The sequence below is a fragment of the Triplophysa rosa genome, linkage group LG4 (genome assembly GCF_024868665.1).
Source record: "Triplophysa rosa linkage group LG4, Trosa_1v2, whole genome shotgun sequence".
Lineage (NCBI taxonomy): Eukaryota > Metazoa > Chordata > Actinopteri > Cypriniformes > Nemacheilidae > Triplophysa > Triplophysa rosa.
Window position 1 is genome coordinate 9,799,274 of NC_079893.1, and position 18,802 is coordinate 9,818,075.

Here is an 18,802-nt window from a genome sequence, read left to right on the forward strand (position 1 = left end):
TTCCTGAAAGCAGCCCAATGACCCCTCAAAACCTGCCCAAAGGGAGTGAAAACTAGCCCAATTATTTTCCGGTGTCAAATCAAAGTTAACAACTGCCAAAAGACGTTTCTATTGCTATATTTACTTATCTGAAGGGTTTCCTAGATATTGTATATATTTTTTGTTCTGTTGAACTCAAAAGATGTTTTGGGGGATTTAGGAAAGCAAACAATTCTGGGTCACCTTTGACTACCGTTATATTTTTTTCTGCTATGGTAGTCAATGATGCCAAAGAATTTTCAGTTGCTAACATTCTACCAAATATCTTTGTGTTCAACCGAACAAAGAAATGTATACAGGTTTGGAACAACTAGAGGGTGAGTAATTCATAACAGAATTTTCATTTTTGGGTGGAGTGTCCCTTTAAAAAAGATCCCATGTGTGCTCGAGGCCACGCACGGAAATGGACGAGAAACGTGTTTTCTCTTCGTAAGACATGCGAAAACTTGCTTAAGAAATAAGCATGGTTAAATGTATTGCATATGTATAATGTGTACAAGCACCTCAATGTTTTAGTTGTTCTAGACTGCGTATAGCGCTGCTCAAACGTGATATTTGGCAGCCGGAAGAATCAACTGTTGTACACTCACGCGTGATTTCTTTCATTGTGCAACGTGACATGCACCTTAGTACGAAACGTTGGTAAAAACATCATTCGGATGCATTTTCTAATACCACCGCTATATTTTCCTCTTTGGTTGAACTGAGCTCCCGTGTCCACTGTAGCCTGCCTGTCAGATGCTTGTTCCCCACACTTTTGAGAACGGGTCCGGTCCTGGAGTTGCCAGGTATTCATCGGAGTATGAATATACATTAAGAATCTCATCAATTAACATTTATCCTTAGAATATAAATAAACATTTTGGCGGCCGCAGTACATTATGAAAGTAGCCCAAAAACCCGCGGCTCCATAATTTTTTCCGCAACTGCATTTTCAAAATAGGCCAATTGTGCGGGAAACCCGCGACCCTGGCAACACTGGCGCTAGGGCTTACAGCGAACCGGGCGGGGCCAACCTCGAGGTCCGAGGCTGAAATCATGCCGCGTTACAATACAAAATAGTTCCACCAGCCAGAGGGAGATGAATGACACCTTACTTGTGGGATTTTTATTTTGTTAATGTCTTGCGGGCGAAACGTTTGTTGTAACGCAAGCGTTACTGAACATGTACTGAGTAGGGCTGCAACAACTAATCAATAAAATCGATTAGTTGGTCTGTGACGTCACTTGCGAGCTGCGCAGTTACAAATCAAGCGCGTCTTCTTCCCTTTTAAAATTACCATTTTAGATGTGTCTCTCTGTGCAGCACGAGGTGCGCAGTTTGAAAGTCACACGTGTCTCTCCGTGCAGCGCGAGGTATGCAGTTTTAAAGTCAGACGTGTCTCTCCGTGGATGCGTCTCCGTGCGGCACAAGTTGCGCAGTTTTAAAGTCAGACGTGTCTCTCGGTGCATGAGACTCTCCGTGCAGCGCGAGGTGCACAGTTTTAAAGTCACACGTGTCTCTCCGTGGATGCGTCTCTCCGTGCGGCACAAGTTGCGCAGTTTTAAAGTCAGACGTGTCTCTCGGTGCATGCGTCTCTCCGTGCAGCGCGAGGTTCGCAGTTTTAAAGTCCGACGTGTCTCTCCGTGCGGCACAAGTTGCGCAGTTTTAAAGTCAGACGTGTCTCTCGGTGCATGCGTCTCTCCGTGCAGCGTGAGGTGCGCAGTTTGAAAGTCACACGTGTCTCTCTGTGGATGCGTCTCTCCGTGCTGCACAAGTTGCGCAGTTTTAAAGTCAGACCTGTCTCTCGGTGCATGCGTCTCTCCGTGCAGCGTGAGGTGCGCAGTTTGAAAGTCACACATGTCTCTCCGTGCAGCGCGAGGTACGCATTTTTAAAGTCAGACGTGTCTCTCTGTGCGGCACATGTTGCGCAGTTTTAAAGTCAGACGTGTCTCTCGGTGCGTGCGTCTCTCCGTGCAGCGCGAGGTGCGCAGTTTTAAAGTCCGACGTGTTCTGCATGCATCTCTTCAAGCTGCGCAGTTTTAAAGTTTAAAGGGGAGGTGTTTTAAATGACAAAATTAAAGATTATATTAGTAAAACCCAATTTCTGGCGTTTGCACTTTGCAAAGTACATAATATGCTAAATACCCTGATTTGGTGGTTTATTTAGTTCAGAGGTGGGTAACGAAGTACATTTACTTGAGTACTGTACTTAAGTACACTTTTTGAGTATTTGTACTGAAGTATTACTTTTTCTGTTTACTTTTTACTGTACTTCACTACATTTGAATGACAAATATCTCACTTTTCATGGCACAAAAAAATTATTTCCTTGGCCGACCCTCCCCTCGCTCCCACGTTTGGGAGACTATTGTCAGTTGCTTCTAATATGACACACATGAATCAACTCAAGGTGTGTTAATTATGGAGACATTCACAACATTTTGGAAGAAGGCTAATGAGTTCAGTTGTGTATACTTTTCCCATATCTGATTTACTTATTATAAGCAAAAGATGTAATTACATTTTATCCGATTAATCGAAAAAATAATGGTCCAACTAATCGATTATCAAAATAATCGTTAGTTGCAGCCCTAGTACCGAGTAAAATATTACTGAAAATTGATTAGTAATGCCTTACACTACTGCGTTACAGCAAAAAGTAATACGTTACTGTAATACATTATTTTTGTAACACATTACTCCCAACACTGGTCACTTCTTGGTTAATCTCATCAATTCATGAGCTTTTGTTCCAAACCAGATGAACTTGCAATTTCAAATATCAACACGACGTGTCTTGCATAACAGGCTGTTGCAAACTGCAGGAACATTGCTGAATAAATGCCTGCTAACTAAGCACATAAGCAGACTATAACATCTCTGTTCTGGTTGAAAGGGAAATATAGACATTAGATTTACTACAAAATACCAGCTAGATGAATCAAGGGTCAAACAGGCCATACGGAGACTAGTGTATCTACAGTGCAAGACACCCCTGAAACCATTATAACCAGTTAATCCAGAACTCAACATGAAACAACTTTTACATTGTCATCACATGTGAAATCATACCTGTGAATTATTAAAACTGTAGAGACAAATGACAGAACTTCTATTCCTCACCTGACTGAGCCATCTACGCAGAGCAGGCATGTCCAAACCTGATTCTCCCCCAAATCCTCTCTAGGCTTGTTGTGATAGTCAGTGTCACCGATGTTACACGGTGTCCACTCGCCTACATCACTTGTCCACCGCGGCACCGACCCCCACCTGTCATTTTTCATTTTTATAGTAACAAATCACTTAGTTTAGTTTAAAGAGTACATTCCTCGAGATCATAAAAAATACATTTCATGAAGTGTTTAATTTTGCCGTGTTTGAATGTAAGCAATCTGCCAAGTTGTAAATCCGAAGGTGAACGAATAACAAAGTTATTAGCTTATAAAAAAGGTAATCGACTCTGAATCACGCGAACAAGCCATGACCTGTCCGAATCTTTAACCACAATGTACCTACGTCACTAGAAAAATCCCCGCCTACTGACTGCGAAAACTTAACTCTCTCCTCCACAAACACTGTACTAGCTCGTTCGTGACGTGTGCATCATGTCTAAGAGAAGCTGTGTTCTATGTAGTGAAACTAAGTCAGTCTTATTTTCACTACCAAAGGAAGAACTTCTGAGGAAAAAATGGTTACTATTTATTTTTCAAACGACACCAAAGGAGTATAAACCGAACGTTTTACTTTGCGCGCGTCATTTTACCGAAGATTGCTTCATCAATCTTGGCGCCTTTACTGCAGGATACATTAAACGTCTTTCCTTAAAAGATGTTGCAATACCAACTTTATTTGGACCTGTAAGCTCCACCGAATCACAACCTGTAAGTGTGACTCTTTATTTTTGTCTTTACTTAAAATTAAATTTGTGTGACGTTATCTCATGTCTGTGTTTAGCTAACGTTACCGTTATTTTTGGGGTTGTTACTGTTTGTTTACCTAACGTTAGCTATAAACTCGTTGCGCTAATGTAAGTGTTCAACCATATTAACTCGCAAAGTCTTTATTTCAAGAACTGCGTGGTGTACTATAGTTATAATAACATCTGAAGATACGAACACCGTACACTGTATGCCGTGATAACTAACTGTTACAAGAGAAGTGTCTAAAACAGTCCTTTTTCTTACTGGCATCTGTATAAGGATTAAAGAATGATTCGTCAGACTCGGGCTCGAACTGGTAAGGTAAAATCGACGCCATCTCTCTCTATACACTGTTAATATCCAACCACCTGCAAACCGTAATACAGCAGTAATGATAGGTGGTCCATTTGCGACACATGCTGAACGCGTTTGACCAATCACAGCAGACTAGACCATTTGACCAATCACAGCAGACTAGACCATTTGACCAATCACAGCAGACTAGACCATCTGACCAATCACAGCAGACTACACTATCTGACCAATCAGATCAGACTACGCTGGCGGAAAGGCGGAGATTACACAGATGAATCGCGGAACGAATCATTTGAGAGTCAGTCAAGAAGTAAGGTAATAAAAACTGCTTATTATTACGAAATAATAGTATTTTTACATCATGTATGTACATAAACTTGTTGTCGGACACTCCATAAACCAAAATAAGCCCTTAAAAATATTGAGGAATGTACTCTTTAAGACCAGACTGCGCATCTGAACGTGGCTGCTGCATTCAGCGTAAGCGGAACAAGTGTCGCAGCTAGGGATGTAACGATTCACTCAACTCACGATGCGATGCGATTCACGATACTGATCTCACAGTACGATTGGTCACGAATCACGATTCGTTTTTAACAAAATGAGTTGAAAAATTAGTAATGAACAAGTGCCCTTTATTATTTCTCCAAAAAAACTGCACATTTCTTTGTGAAATAAAAATGCCTTTTATATCAAATATAAAAAAACAAAATTGCAATTTTAAATTCAAAAATTAAATAAAAAATGAATTATACAAATTAAAAGAAGTCTACTGTCTTTAATATAAACAGACTATGCTTTTCCTAGCACAAATAAAATAAGTCTCTTAATACAAATTAACCTAGCTTGGATTTTTTTACATGTTTTTTTTTTAGAAATATCAGCATATCAACGTTTTCTGGCATAAGCTGAGATCTCTGCACATTTACAATGTCCCCTGCTGACAAAAAAACCCTTTCACTAGGGACTGAGGTGGCTGGTGTGGAGAGATATGCTTTTGCTAGACCAGAGAGCAGTGGGTACAGCCTAGCATTCTCTTTCCACCACTAGAGTGGGCAGCTGTTGAGAGAAATGGATGTTTCAGTTCTGTATTTATTCATTTCTGCATCAATCTGACTGATAGGCTGTGCAGCTGCAACTGGTTCATCGAAAGTCCGTCCAAGAAGATCCTCAAGTGCAGTTTTCTTGGGAGGAGGTGGTGTCTGCTCAGCTCCTGCGCTACCTGTCTGGTCCGGAGGCTCCTCTGCTGCAGGGGGGTGGCCACTGGCACCTTCTTCACCCTCATTCTGCACAGAGTAATACAAGAAATAAAAAGACTGATATAGTACAATAGTGACATGACTTTCAAATGGTTATAAGCAATATAATATTTAATATTTTTGTATAATCTGTATTACAATACACTTAGTTACAGAGATAAAAAAGCAATTTTAAATATGCAATAATAATCAAACAATTATTAAAAATCCATATTCAAAATTGGAGAGAGGGTGAAAAAGAAACAATACCTGGTTCTGCAACAGCACAGCTTTCTCTTTTAGTCTGTGGAATACATCTTCAAGCTGGGTTTTCTCAAGATGTGGAAGAGCCCGGAATCTGGGGTCTAAGGCAGTGCACTCCAGCAGGTGGTTGTGCTCTAACCTGTATCTGTCTGAAAGGTTGTTCAGTATAGCTCTCTTCGTGTTACTCACAGTGAGGGAGTCTTCTTCGTTGGGTGCCATGTTTTGCTCGATCATATGCTTAAAGGGCACAATGAGAGACATCGTTGGATTTTTTTCGTCACACAGCACAGTGGTGGCCGTTTTTAGTGGCTTAAGAAGTGTCACTATGTCCTCCGCATCACGGAAGTCTGAGCCATCCAAAGTATCGATGTCACGTACATTTCGCCGAACGTCGTTGCTCAGGAAAGTCGCTGTCACAGCCGCTTGCAGTTCTAGATAGCGTTCGATCATATCCAGGCTGCTGTTCCAGCACGTAGCGACATCGATGATTAACTTGTGCGCTGGAAGCTCCAGCAGTATCTGTTTGGCCGCGAGTGCAGCTGTGGCCGTGGAGCTTCTGTGAAAGAATGCAACAATGCGCCTAATTCTGCCCAACAAACGGCTCACTCGTGGCACATTCAAACCAGCTTGGCTGGCCAAGTTTAATGTGTGGGCAAAACACCTGACATGTGGGTCTAGTCCAGCCTCTCTGACAGCAACATCCATATTTCTCGCATTGTCCATAACAACAGAAATTCCACGGTTAGCCCTTTGAAGCCCCCATTCATTCACAGCAGATTTTAAAACTTCAGCAATATTAGCACCGGTGTGTGTTTCAAACAGAGGGCGAGTTTGAAGTACAAAACTGACCATATCCCACTCGTTGGTTATCACATGGGCTGTGACCGTAATATAAATCTGGGTAGCCCTAGAGGTCCAGCTGTCGGTTGTGATTGACACGCTGTCTGCCTTTCTGAGTGTATCAACCACCTTAGATTTTGTTTCTCTGTAAAGCATTGGGATGAGAGTCTTGCTAAAGTAGGGGCGTGATGGAATTGTGTATCTGGGTTCCAGAGTGTTCACCAGTAGCCGAAATCCTTCATTTTCTACAACAGAAAATGGCCTCAAATCTTTTGCCATGAAAACACCGATGCTCCGTGTTATCTCCGCAGCTCTCGCACCCGTCGCAGTCAGTGGGACTGCAAATCTTCCGGTCAATGTGGTTTGCCCCGTTAATAGCTTTTTGCTTACAGATGGCTGTGCCTTGAGCTTTTTACTGTGGTGACGGTTTACGTGCTGCATCATATTGGTTGTGCTGTTAGTGTATGTAAACGTCTTCTTGCAGTGTTTGCACACAGTTTTGGTTTTGTCTGTTTGCACCTCACCTCTGTCATTTTTAGTCTTCGGAAAGCCAAAATGCAGCCACACCTCTGATTTGAATGATGATGGGGCTTCCTCAATATCAACATCCACACTCATTGTCGCCATAATTGAAACTGATTGCTACAATATGTTGTTCGCCACTGCTGCGCATGTAAAGCGAGTTTGCATTTAACACAGCGGCCCCTGCTGTTCAAAACATGAATCGCGATTCTTGAACATTTCAGCCGACTTGAATTGTCACATATTTTAACCGATTTTCAACCGGCTCACGGTGAATCGTTACATCCCTAGTCGCAGCAAAGATCAGCAGCAGGAGTTCGATTTTAATCATCATCTGAGGAGAATGTGAAGTGCTGAGTGACAAGACGACGGCGGAGGCTTTTCTGGCAAAGAACATATTAGAATATGTAAGCAATGTCATCAAAAGCCGGTTAAGTTTTAATTTTCTTTTTGTCATAATTTTCAAAATTCGGTGCTTTGCCATTTATTTAACAAAAACGTTTTTCGTTTCGTATTCCTTTCTTATTTATTTATTTATTTAACATAAATGTTTTTCGTTTCGTATTCCCTTCTTATTAGTTTCATACTTATTTATTTATTTGTTGCACAATGTGTGCCGTGATTACTCGTTTTTGTTAATCTAGGCAATTTATCTAACGTAAATGTTTTTTATTTTCATTTCTTATTTATTTTTTGCTTGATTTGTGCTGTGATTATTCGTTTTGTAGGTCTGTGTTTCATATAAGCAAATGTCATTGTACTTTTTTATAGTTTTGTGTGTTTTTATTCAAGATATTGAACCCACCATTAATTCAAGCAATTGCGGTTCCCGAATTACCGTATTTTAAAACAGAAAGTAAAATGCGTCATTCGCACGACCCCAAGGCAAACCCCCACCCCCGGTGTCACCGGTACAACCAGTGTTTTTACACGTCGATTAACCAGTGGGAACATTTCATCATCGCAACATCCCAAGTTCTCTCTCATCCTTCCATCTTACCCATATGTTTCTTCTCTCCCAACGTCCTCACCTATATTTTCTGGGACCTTGAGAGTACAAGTAAGAGTCCCTCAAAGCTTTCTCTGTTCTCCCCTATCCCTACCTCTCTTAGCTGTTCCTCTGTTTTATAGGACCTGGGACTGACTCTAGCTCTGGCCCCCTTGCCGATTCAGAACAATGTGTCTCAGTCAGAGCGCCGCACTGGTGACATCTTCCTGGGAAGATCACCTCCAGACGCACAGCAAAAGTTACAATCTCTCGAACCCTCCTCCCTTTTTTGTCCCTCTGGGCTGACTTTATCTCCTCTCTAACAGTATTTGATTGTGTGGAGGTTTGCTTATAGTTTGGGGTGAGCTGCTGTCCTGCCAAAGATTCCAAATACAAGAATGTCTTAAAAGGTTAAGAAAACCAGATCAATTTTTTTAAGAGAATGAAGCCATCTTTATTATTACTATGATGAACCAAAATGTTTTCACTTACGTTTTTTGCAATCACATTATTCTCAAATGTGATTCTTAATAGATCCATATTACTGTATTGTGGTTATAATTTTTTTTGTGTGAGATCAGCATAAACCCGATAAAATAAATCTCAAGTACTCTGCAATTTATAACTTTCTATCTTTTCAATAATTTCAACAATATAGAAAATTTGTATTTTTACTAGGGCTGTCAACGTTAACACATTATTTATATTTAACGCCATTACAAATATTTATTAGAATGTAAAAGTATATTTAAAAAACATAAATGCTGTGTGTGATTAGTTAGTTAATTTTTTTAATCAATTTACAGCACTAAAATAAACATGTTAAACAAAATAGATACTAGTGTATGTTTAATTTCACCATACGTGTGTGACAAATCAGTTAATCGCACGAAAACGGTGCGATTAATCGCGATTAAAAATGTTTCTCTATTGACAGCCCTCACTTTTACATAATATACTAATATAAATGTAGGGGGACAAATGTGCTTAAAAAGGAAAATAATGTTACAACTAGTGTTGTCAAAAGTACCGGTACTTCGGGTCCAAGTCGGTACCTAAAAATAAAAAAGTTGTCGGTACCTAATTTTCACAAGACCCGGTAGTACCGACGTACCGGGTCAACCGGGTACTGATGCTCTGTCTGACAGGTTGTTAGTCGGAAACTTTTTATAGACGCAATAAGACGTGATGAGCGGATAAGCGCGGCTCCGATCCACAAGAGATGCGCACAGAAATACTTCAGATTAAAGTCATATCACGAAGAAAACGAACAGAGTTTTGTGGTGAAACGAGGAAGCATCCGGATTTAAGTTAACAAGTTCAAGCGGTAAGTTTCAAATTATGTTCGCGTTTGCATTATGAATGTTGTAGCATATGTTAAGTTAAAGGTTACGTTAAAACAAACGTCCCTGTTTGCGTGTTAATTTGTTAGCGCCAATGCTAATCAAGTGAAGTGTCCTTATTAACCATTTAATGCTTTTATAACTGTAATGGAGTAAAATAAATGGGAGGACAGGATGGGGTTTACAGTACCTATTTTATATAGGCCTATCTGAAATCTATGTGCTAGAAAACTAGCATACTAACTGTATGACTAGCAATGTGTATGTCTTGGATAGATAACTATATTAGGTTTAAAAAGCCACATTTAAACTAAATAAAAATCTATCTGTTGCATTTATTATTTTAATATACAGTTACCTTAATGTAAGTAATCTTGTGTAAATGCAGTATAAAAACTGAGGTTTGTTTTAATATTGCATATGCATGTTTGTTCAGTCAGTTGACTTACTGAAGTTTATTCTATTTGTCTTCTACAGCAGCAGACTGAGGAGGATGTTCATCAGCATGAAAGACCCCAGTGAGCACACAACAGTTTCAGCAACAATTAACTTATACGTCATGTATACAAAATGGCATTGCTTTCTATACATTTATATTAACAATGAGCTTTATTAATAAAATTGTGTTTCAATTAGCATGTACTTGTGTTTTGCTTTGGTACCGAAATTGGTACAGAGAACCGTGGAATTTTACTGGTATTGGTACCGACTACTGAAATTTTGGTACCGTGACAACACTAGTTACAACGCAAACAAATCTCAACGGTCTAAGCACTCTTCGATAAAATTTGTTTCTACAGATATAGCAAGTCATCCACTTCTGAGTTATGTACTTCATTGACTGTTACAGAACATTTAACTTCCCCAAGCTTAAAACAGCTTTGTGTTAATGCTTGTGCTACTGGTAGCTAAGCATTTTCTCCCCATTTCTCACTCTCTTAATAAACAGCAAGCCAGTTTTCTATGCCCAAGAACACTTAAGACAAATACATGGTCTGTTCTTCCTCAGTAACACACACACATACAGAGGAAGTCAAGAGGGTTGGAACAGTAACTAAACCAAAAATAAAAAGGAGTTAATGCCCTTTCAGCTTGGCATGAACACACAAGAGCAGAAAGTCACAAACAAACTACTCTTGCCCCTAAGAGGAATAATGAAAGTGATCTGCTTCAATGTTCAGGACATCATTAGCACACTAAGCATTCAGATTTGGACTAACTCAACAACTTAATAAAGTTACTAAATAAACCGCACCTGACAGTCAAGTTGATGAACAACCCAGGTGAGTGACAGTGTAACGTTTTTTATCGTTAGCATAATCATTACAAAAATAGCTTGCGTTAGCATGTTGATATCCGCAGGCCCATTAAAGGCAGAATAGACGATTTGGTAAGATGCTAACTTTAGCCTGCTAGCACTGAAATCACGATCCCACCCTCCATGCAAATCGGCGTCCAAAGCCACGCCTCCTCCACAACACGTTATTTTACAAAGTAAATAATGTTACTACAATAGTGAAAACCGCTACCATAAACAACAGCTTTAAAACGGGATTAGATGCAGCACAGGTCCCATTAGACATTGGATAACGATGTAATAGATAAAGGTCCACAAACAATATAAGCAACATAATCAAAACTAGGGCTGTGCATGATTAATCGCGATTACCAATACATACGGATGCACCGAATGTTCGGCCACCGAAAATGTTCGGGCGAAAATAGCAAAAAACGCATGTTCGGCCGAATATGTGAAATGGCTGAATACATTATACAGAACACGATTCGTGATAAGATCTAGCAGCAACCACCGCAGAAAGAGAGAGAAAGAGACACGCGAGCGCTTTATTACTGCCGCAAACATTTTGGCAGTGTGTGTGTGTGTGTGTGTGTGGAGCATTTTAAAGTGTCAGAGAAAGACACAGGTCAGAACTTGCCACACGGAAGTAAATTTCCGAATGAAAGCGTCTTTACCGGTTGGTAACTTTAGTTTAGACGGAAGCGGGCTGTCTGACAGTAGCCCCGCCGCTCACGACATCCTTTGACATCATACAGTGGTCGCGTGCACACAGTTCCCTGTACTAAACAACTTGTCAAAGTATGTTCTGTGCATCCTGGCCACGAGTGCACCTTCTGAGAGAACAGTCAGCTTTTGCGGGAGGAGTTTGGAGGAGAGACGTGAACTGAAATGGTTGTCAGTCAGCATCAGTCAGAATTGCATGCATTGGATGTTTTTTTTCTTAAAATAATTTTGCAATGTAGCCTATATTAATCCAACAGTTTTCGTTTATTCGTATTTTTAGCTTATAGGCCTAATGTGGAATGACACTTTTTAATGAACTGTTTTGTTGTAGGGGTACAGAGTAACTTAATTTCTGTAAGAGAATGTAATTTCTTTTAGCAGTCAGTTATAGGCCTAATTAATATTAATATAGGCTATTCATGTTCATATAGGCTCAATTTTTTGTTTTAATTTACTTTGTTTTGCTTAATTTTATATTAAGTTGTATTGTATTTTATTGAAAAGCAAGACAAATTATAAAAAGCAAATTTTGACTATTCAGTTTGTGCAATAGTGAAAACAATGGCTTAATAAATAGAAGAAATGCAAAAAAACATGTACAGTGTTCGGTATTATTCGGCCTTCGGCCAAGTGTTTCACATCATGTTCGGCTGTCACGATAAACCGACGATAAATATCACGTGATTTATGCACAGCCTTTGAGTGAAGTACGGGTAAATGCTGCTGCATCTGAAAGCCAGAGGGCGCTCTCGTGTGGAAACTCCAAATACGCACTGTCGTGCGGAAACTCCAAATACGCACTGAACTCGGACAAAACAGAAGTGTTAATTATTGGACCGAAAACTGCTATAAGTAACAACCAAGAATACTGCTTAACTATTGACGGATGTTCCATAAAATCCTCGTCGTCAGCAAAGAATCTTGCCGTTCTATTCGATAGTAGTCTGTCATTTGAGAGCCACGTCGCCAACACCTGTAAAATTGCGTTTTTCCATCTTAAGAATATATCTAAACTACGTCATATGCTGTCAATGTCAGATGCAGAGAAGTTAATTCATGCATTCATGACATCAAGACTAGATTACTGTAATGCACTGTTAGGTGGTTGCCCTGCAGGCTTATTACAAAAACTCCAACTGGTCCAAAACGCGGCAGCTCGAGTTCTTACACGTACAAAAAAGTATGAACATATTAGCCCGGTTCTGTCAACCTTGCACTGGTTACCTATAAAGCATCGCGTTAACTTTAAAATCTTGCTTATTACCTATAAAGCCTTACATGGTTTAGCTCCTCAGTACTTGAATGAACTCCTTTTGTATTACAGTCCTTCACGTGCATTACGCTCTCAGGCGTCCTGTCAGTTGGTAATACCTAGAATTTCAAAATCAAGTGCAGGTGGTAGATCCTTTTCCTATCTAGCGCCTAAACTTTGGAATAGTCTTCCCTGCACTGTCCGGGAGGCAGACTAGGGCTGTGCCGATAAACGATATCATATCGAATCGCGATAGAATGTATTTCAAAAACGATGATAAGCTATTGGCATTTTGACTCGATATGGATTAATCTTACAGTCTAACAGAACGCAGAAATAAACGCAACAACAGTCAGTCAGCGTGCAACTTTTATCATGCGCGTCAAGTACAAAGTCCATTTCATACTGCACTTGGCAAAGAAAACTCGACATGAGGAGGAAAACATTACTGGAAGCGGAAACAAAGGTGAAACTAACCTGAGTTGTCATCACGCGGTTTATCAAGTGTCTTATTTTTTTTCGCAATCGCCGGTTAAACAAAACAAACTTGAGGCGCAATTGCAAGCGAGTTACTTCGAAACTCAAGCACAAACGTTTTTATATCCATCGTTAACATATCTGCTAACATGAGCTGGTGCTTATGAAACAAACCAGCCTGCCCTGTCAGATTAGAGATGTAATGAAGTGAGTTTGTGTGCACATTAAAATATTGAACCTTGTATGTAAGATGCTTGCATGATTAAAGAAATGTACTACAGTTTATGTGAGATGTCTTTTTGAAAGACTAAGGTTCACTGAATGCATTGAATGAATCCCACTACTCAGCAAGACATTATTGCAGCGTTATGTATGTGCGCAGGTGCTGAGCCAATAGCGTTCAATGTACACAGTAACGGAGCCCTTTCATTGGTTGAATGTACTGAATGAACACTCCCTTTACTTAACGAGTCAATTGAGTCAAAATGAGACTGAATGAACTGGTACATGTTGTTTATGGCCTAATATCCTCTGTGTTGCAACAGTGCATTAATTTAATTGAATTTTAACTGGTTAAAGGTTAACTTTTGTTAATAAACTGTATTTAAAATAGATTATTTTAAATACAGTTTTTTAATTAAATATATATCGAAATAAATATCGTTATCGATCAATATAGAAAAAAACTATCGAGTTTACTTTTTTGCCATATCGCCCAGCCCTAAGGCAGACACACTCTGTCAGTTTAAATCTAGACTAAAGACGCATCTTTTTAATCTTGCATACACTACCTTCCATAATATAAATCTCTGAGGGTTTAGGCTGCATTAGTTAGATCAACCGGAACCAAAAACACAACTGATGTACTTGTTGCATCAAAGAGTCAGAACAGTACTCTACTCTCAGCCAGTCTTGTCTCATTGTTCCAAGGTTACCACAGCGAGCAGGATGCAGTTCATGGCCTGACCTGATGGTAGAGCGGAGAATGGGAAGGGGCGACCTGACAAGAGCTGAGATGATAGAGCTGGATAAAGAAGGACGCGGTCACCTGACACGTCTTCATGGCTGACCTGATGGTAGAGCGGAGAATGGGAAGCGGCGACCTGACAAGAGCTGAGATGATAGAGCTGGATAAAGAAGGAGCGGTCACCTGACAGTCTTCATGGCCTGACCTGATGGTAGAGCGGAGAATGGGAAGTGGGGACCTGACAAGAGCTGAGATGATAGAGCTGGATAAAGAAGGACGCGGTCACCTGACACGTCTTCACCACAAAATTTCAAATGCTATTAGAGATTATTAATGATAATCTTAAACTATAATTTACCTTATTAGTACGTTTATTTATTTTATTTAGCGTTGTTGTGCAAGCTCTCTGGAGCTTGTGCAGAGGCAGCAGCTTTTGCCAGAGGGGAACTGAAATCCCCTGGTTGGGCCTGGGTTCTCCTGAGTTTTTTTTTCTCGATTAGAGTTTTGGGTTCCTCGCCACCGTTTGCATACTGTTTTTTGCACTATTTGCCTGGCCGGGGGGCTGCTTTAGAATTTTAAAGATTTACTTAATTAATATTGCATATAGGAATTTATAGTCTGTTATATTTGACCTGTGCTTCTCTCTACTTTATCTTAAATGTGTGCTCTCACTGAGCGTGTGTGTGTGTGTGTGCATGCACGTACTTGTCTGTGTACGTGTGTGTGTGCGTACGCGTCTGTGTGTGTGTGTCTATGTCTATGTGTGTTAGTACGTGTGCATATTGTGTGTGTGGAGTGTTTTGTATGTGGGTAAGTCTGTCTTCTGTGTTTTCAACTTTTTCTTGTTTTTGCAGGTACAACTTTAATTGTTTTGCTTATAGTCAATATGTCTTATGTACAGCTGCTTTGTAACAATGAAAATTGTAAAAAGTGCTATATAAATAAAGTTGAGTTGAGTTGAGTGAGCACTGCAGAAGAAGACCATAACACGTTCTAGAATCTAGGAAATGCCTATGGACATCTTTTTATCACTGTTACTCAAGCCTCATCAGGTATTATCATGATAATAAAGTATATTTATAATGATCGTGTTTGATGGGTGTTGCTTTTTCAAATGCACGTTATAAGCGACTCAAACTCGCACTGCTTTTAGATCGAGCAGCATTTCCTACTGATCCCAGAGCCGTGCATCACGGACAAGCTACGCATAAAAAAAAATATCGACACATTGTATATCACAGCCAGCTTGATTTCAATAGGATTTTGTGGTATCGCGATAAATTATCGTGCAGCCCTAGCTCAACCTTTAACATCTCAATAAAATAGTTGGAAAGAGTAAGACAGACATAAAAGTGGGGGTTAGTGGAGTGCCACACAGTTCTGTCCTGGGACCAATTTGACTTTATCCAGACACACAACAGACTTATACACACACTGCTGGAAAACTTTTGGAAGGAGGTTGACAGACAATCCAGGCAAATGTCAAAGATATCTTACTTTAACATTCTTTTAAATCATTCTGTGACATACAGTATTTCCCAAAAGTCCACCGCATACACCCATACCCAAACTACTACCGCTATCTCAAAGTTCAGGGTTTCTGAGGTCACCAAATCACAGGAAGAGAGGGGAAATACCAGACTATGATCTCATCTCACCACCACAACCACCACACAACAAAAATAGTCAGATGACAATAAAGCAAAATGCAATGAATATACAATTAACATGATTCTTAGGCAATGACAGCAGTGTCATTCATCGAAAAAAAAATTGTACTTGTTTCCTGTATAATTCTAATATAGCTGATTATTATACATAGTTTGTATAGTTTAGTTTCACAATAATAAATAAAAATGATTGATTTTTTAAAATTTGAATTTATTCTGTTTTGTAGTGAAAACAAGATTTTTGTTTTTAACAAGAAAGTTAGTGTGTCTACTGTGTTTATTTCTCATATTAAACATTACAAAGCAAATCAACTTTACAACGATGGCTGTTTGGTTGTTCCTCTAATCAAACACACAAATATCAAGATATATATTTTATATGATAAATTGCTATAATCATAAAGCTGATGTTTTTCAAGGTACTATATATTACCCAGCCATAGCACATATCGACAGCTGAGTATGAACACACTACACAAGTAGGCTAGTTTTCAAGTACAGTGGTCAAATTAAAACCTCATAAAGTGTAAATGCACACACACAGGTTGATTAACTGTTTAAGAAGGAGTCACATGAGGTGGAACTGGGGACAAAACATGTGACTATGACACACACCTAGAAATGAGCTGTCCCATTTGCTACTGTAAAGCACTTTGAAGCAGCACACACACTATAGCAAAACCTGACAGAACTACCGACAACTACAAACAACACAACACATTTTACAAAATAAAATAACCACTACAAAAGTGAATAGACACAATTTGAAGGTGGGAGAAAATGCTTTTTCATCATAAGCAAAACAATACCTTTATAATAACTGTCAACTTGTCAGTGATCGTTTTCACACATTTGACACACCATCAATCTTATTTCAATGCAGGTTGAAGGATCACATTTTCTGAAAGAAAAAAGTGTACCACCTATCTGTTTTCTCTCTAACGTTACGTGTATCTTTCTCTAAATATAGTTTTAACATGTTTTAAGTATGTCGAACTTACTAAATATAACTTAGTCTAGTGCCTAATGCAAGGCTTGAATCATATGAAATCAATGAAGTCCCTTTCTTCATACAGCCACATGACTAACGGCTAAACTATAAAATGTCCCGCCAGCTACTGTTTTTAAATCTTGACTATAATAATTTCTAAAGTAATAAGTTTAGTCATAGAAAATCTTTTTTACAGCAACAGGCGAACTATTTGACTTGTTTTATTAATTTTATTAATATTATGACACATTGGCTAGTCTCAAAACCCAGCGAGCTCACTACGTAGATAGCATTTATGGGCACCGACGGCGCATTACGACCATTCAAATAGATGTAACTAACGTTACAGAAGTGCTGTCCTAGTAGACAGCTCTGTAGATTCTTAACCACAGCCACAAAGACTACTTTACAAAGAAAACGTTTGACATGTCTCTTTACATAAATAGCGTGCCATTCACTTTTCACGAACTGAATGAATACATTAATAAAGCTAAACAGGGATCAATTATTTTAATGAGCTAACGTTACTCACCATCACTAACTTACTTAGTAGCTAACCAACTAGCATGCTAACATACACGTTCCAACTATATACACTCAAACGCACGCTTCATAAAGATACTCACTGTTTCTTGCTCGCTTTTTACATCCCTCCGTAGCAAATTGAAGATCTGAAAGCGAGACTTCATCGCTTCTGCCATCCAGATTTCCCGAATAAAGTGAAACTAACGTTAGTCCTGGAAGTTTGTGGTGTGTGTGCGCGGCCGTATGAACGGCGCTAAGCGGGATGTGACCGTGAAACATTCACATGATGAGAGAATATCACATCACAACCACTGGGATACAAAAACGCTGTTTCCGCACTATTTCCAGACTTCCTGATGACTGGCTTGTGTAGTGTTTGAGGAGGAAATGTTAAATTGTAAGCTTGAATAAATCAGAAGTAATATTTTTATGATGCACACATAAGTAAATGGAGATTACACGTGTAGCTGCAACCAAAGCATGATTTATTTTAGAATTGAGCTTTAAGATTATTTTAAAATATTTCTATTTAAATTACTGTGATTGATATTGTTTCATGCAGGTGATGGCTCAAACGCGCAAAGGACTTCAAGTTCAAGATTTGCGCACCACCTGGTGGCAGATGAGTTTACTGCACGCCACAATCACTGCACAATGGACAATTTTTAACACTTTAAAGCTCAAATGTATAATTAAAACAGGCTATAAAGTTTATAAATCATTTAAGAAAACATTTATGAGCTTTGAAACCCTGAAGACACTTTTTCTTTCCTGTGTCAACAAGAAATTGAAATATTCCTATAAATTATCCACAATTATGTATAATTCACTTGAATTTAACATTTTGGCCATAATTATATGCAAAAATATTATAGTTACCACTCTTATTGCTATAGCTACTAAAAATACGGGAGGTTTAATGTGACAATATTTTCACACCTGTCATCCTAATTTTACAGAGATTTTACGAACCACATGAAAGGATTAAAAAGTATTTGTTGTATGCTATATATGATAAGCCGTTGTGCCGAAGCGCAGCTGTAGGGTCTTTCAAATAATAGATGGCATGAGAGGAATTACGGTCTCATAAATTGGCTGGTGAAACGCAAACACAAAGGCGGGTAGAAAATATGCCTGATAATTTATGGGTTGGGTGAGAGAAGCAAACAGGAGGTTGTTTATTGATTTAAATAAAGAATAGGGGTGTGTAAAGGCGAGGGAACATCGCTAGGATCTAAATCTCAGTTATTAGGCACATATTCTCACACACAGATTAGTGCGTGTGTGAAGTGTGTGTTTCTAATAACACATGGGTGACTGGTGGTCCGAAAAAACTAAGACGTGAAGATTTGACAGTCAGATAAACGATGCTATGTGACCTTTTCTGTAGCCTCGTCCTCAGACCGCACGCCTGCGGGTCGCCCACTGTCCTTTGGCTAACCTGA

The 18,802-nt window shown here is 39.3% G+C and overlaps 2 protein-coding genes across 6 annotated transcripts in view; both read right to left on the bottom strand.

Moving 5' to 3' along the window:
- tbc1d1 (TBC1 (tre-2/USP6, BUB2, cdc16) domain family, member 1) overlaps positions 1 to 18,802 on the bottom strand; it is a 78,039-nt gene that overhangs the window by 54,214 nt on the left and 5,023 nt on the right. Inside the window, exons 1-2 of one of the 5 annotated variants that reach the window (XM_057330807.1) lie at positions 17,459 to 17,693; positions 3,146 to 3,292 (exon numbers count right to left, since the gene is read on the bottom strand). The exons of 3 other annotated variants lie outside the window; for them this stretch is intronic. In XM_057330807.1, the coding sequence (XP_057186790.1) occupies positions 3,146 to 3,175 (30 nt within the window). In that variant the 5' untranslated portion in view covers positions 3,176 to 3,292; positions 17,459 to 17,693. Of the gene's footprint in view, positions 1 to 3,145; positions 3,293 to 17,458; positions 17,694 to 18,802 lie in introns of those variants that run through there. One more of the 5 variants, XM_057330806.1, reaches the window with a different exon arrangement.
- Positions 4,946 to 8,708, bottom strand: LOC130552487 (E3 SUMO-protein ligase ZBED1-like). Its single transcript, XM_057330809.1, has 2 exons — positions 5,766 to 8,708; positions 4,946 to 5,543 (listed from the first exon to the last, which is right to left on the bottom strand). The coding sequence occupies exons 1-2, from the start codon at positions 7,224 to 7,226 to the stop codon at positions 5,304 to 5,306; spliced, it is 1,701 nt and encodes a 566-aa protein (XP_057186792.1). The 5' UTR covers positions 7,227 to 8,708; the 3' UTR covers positions 4,946 to 5,303.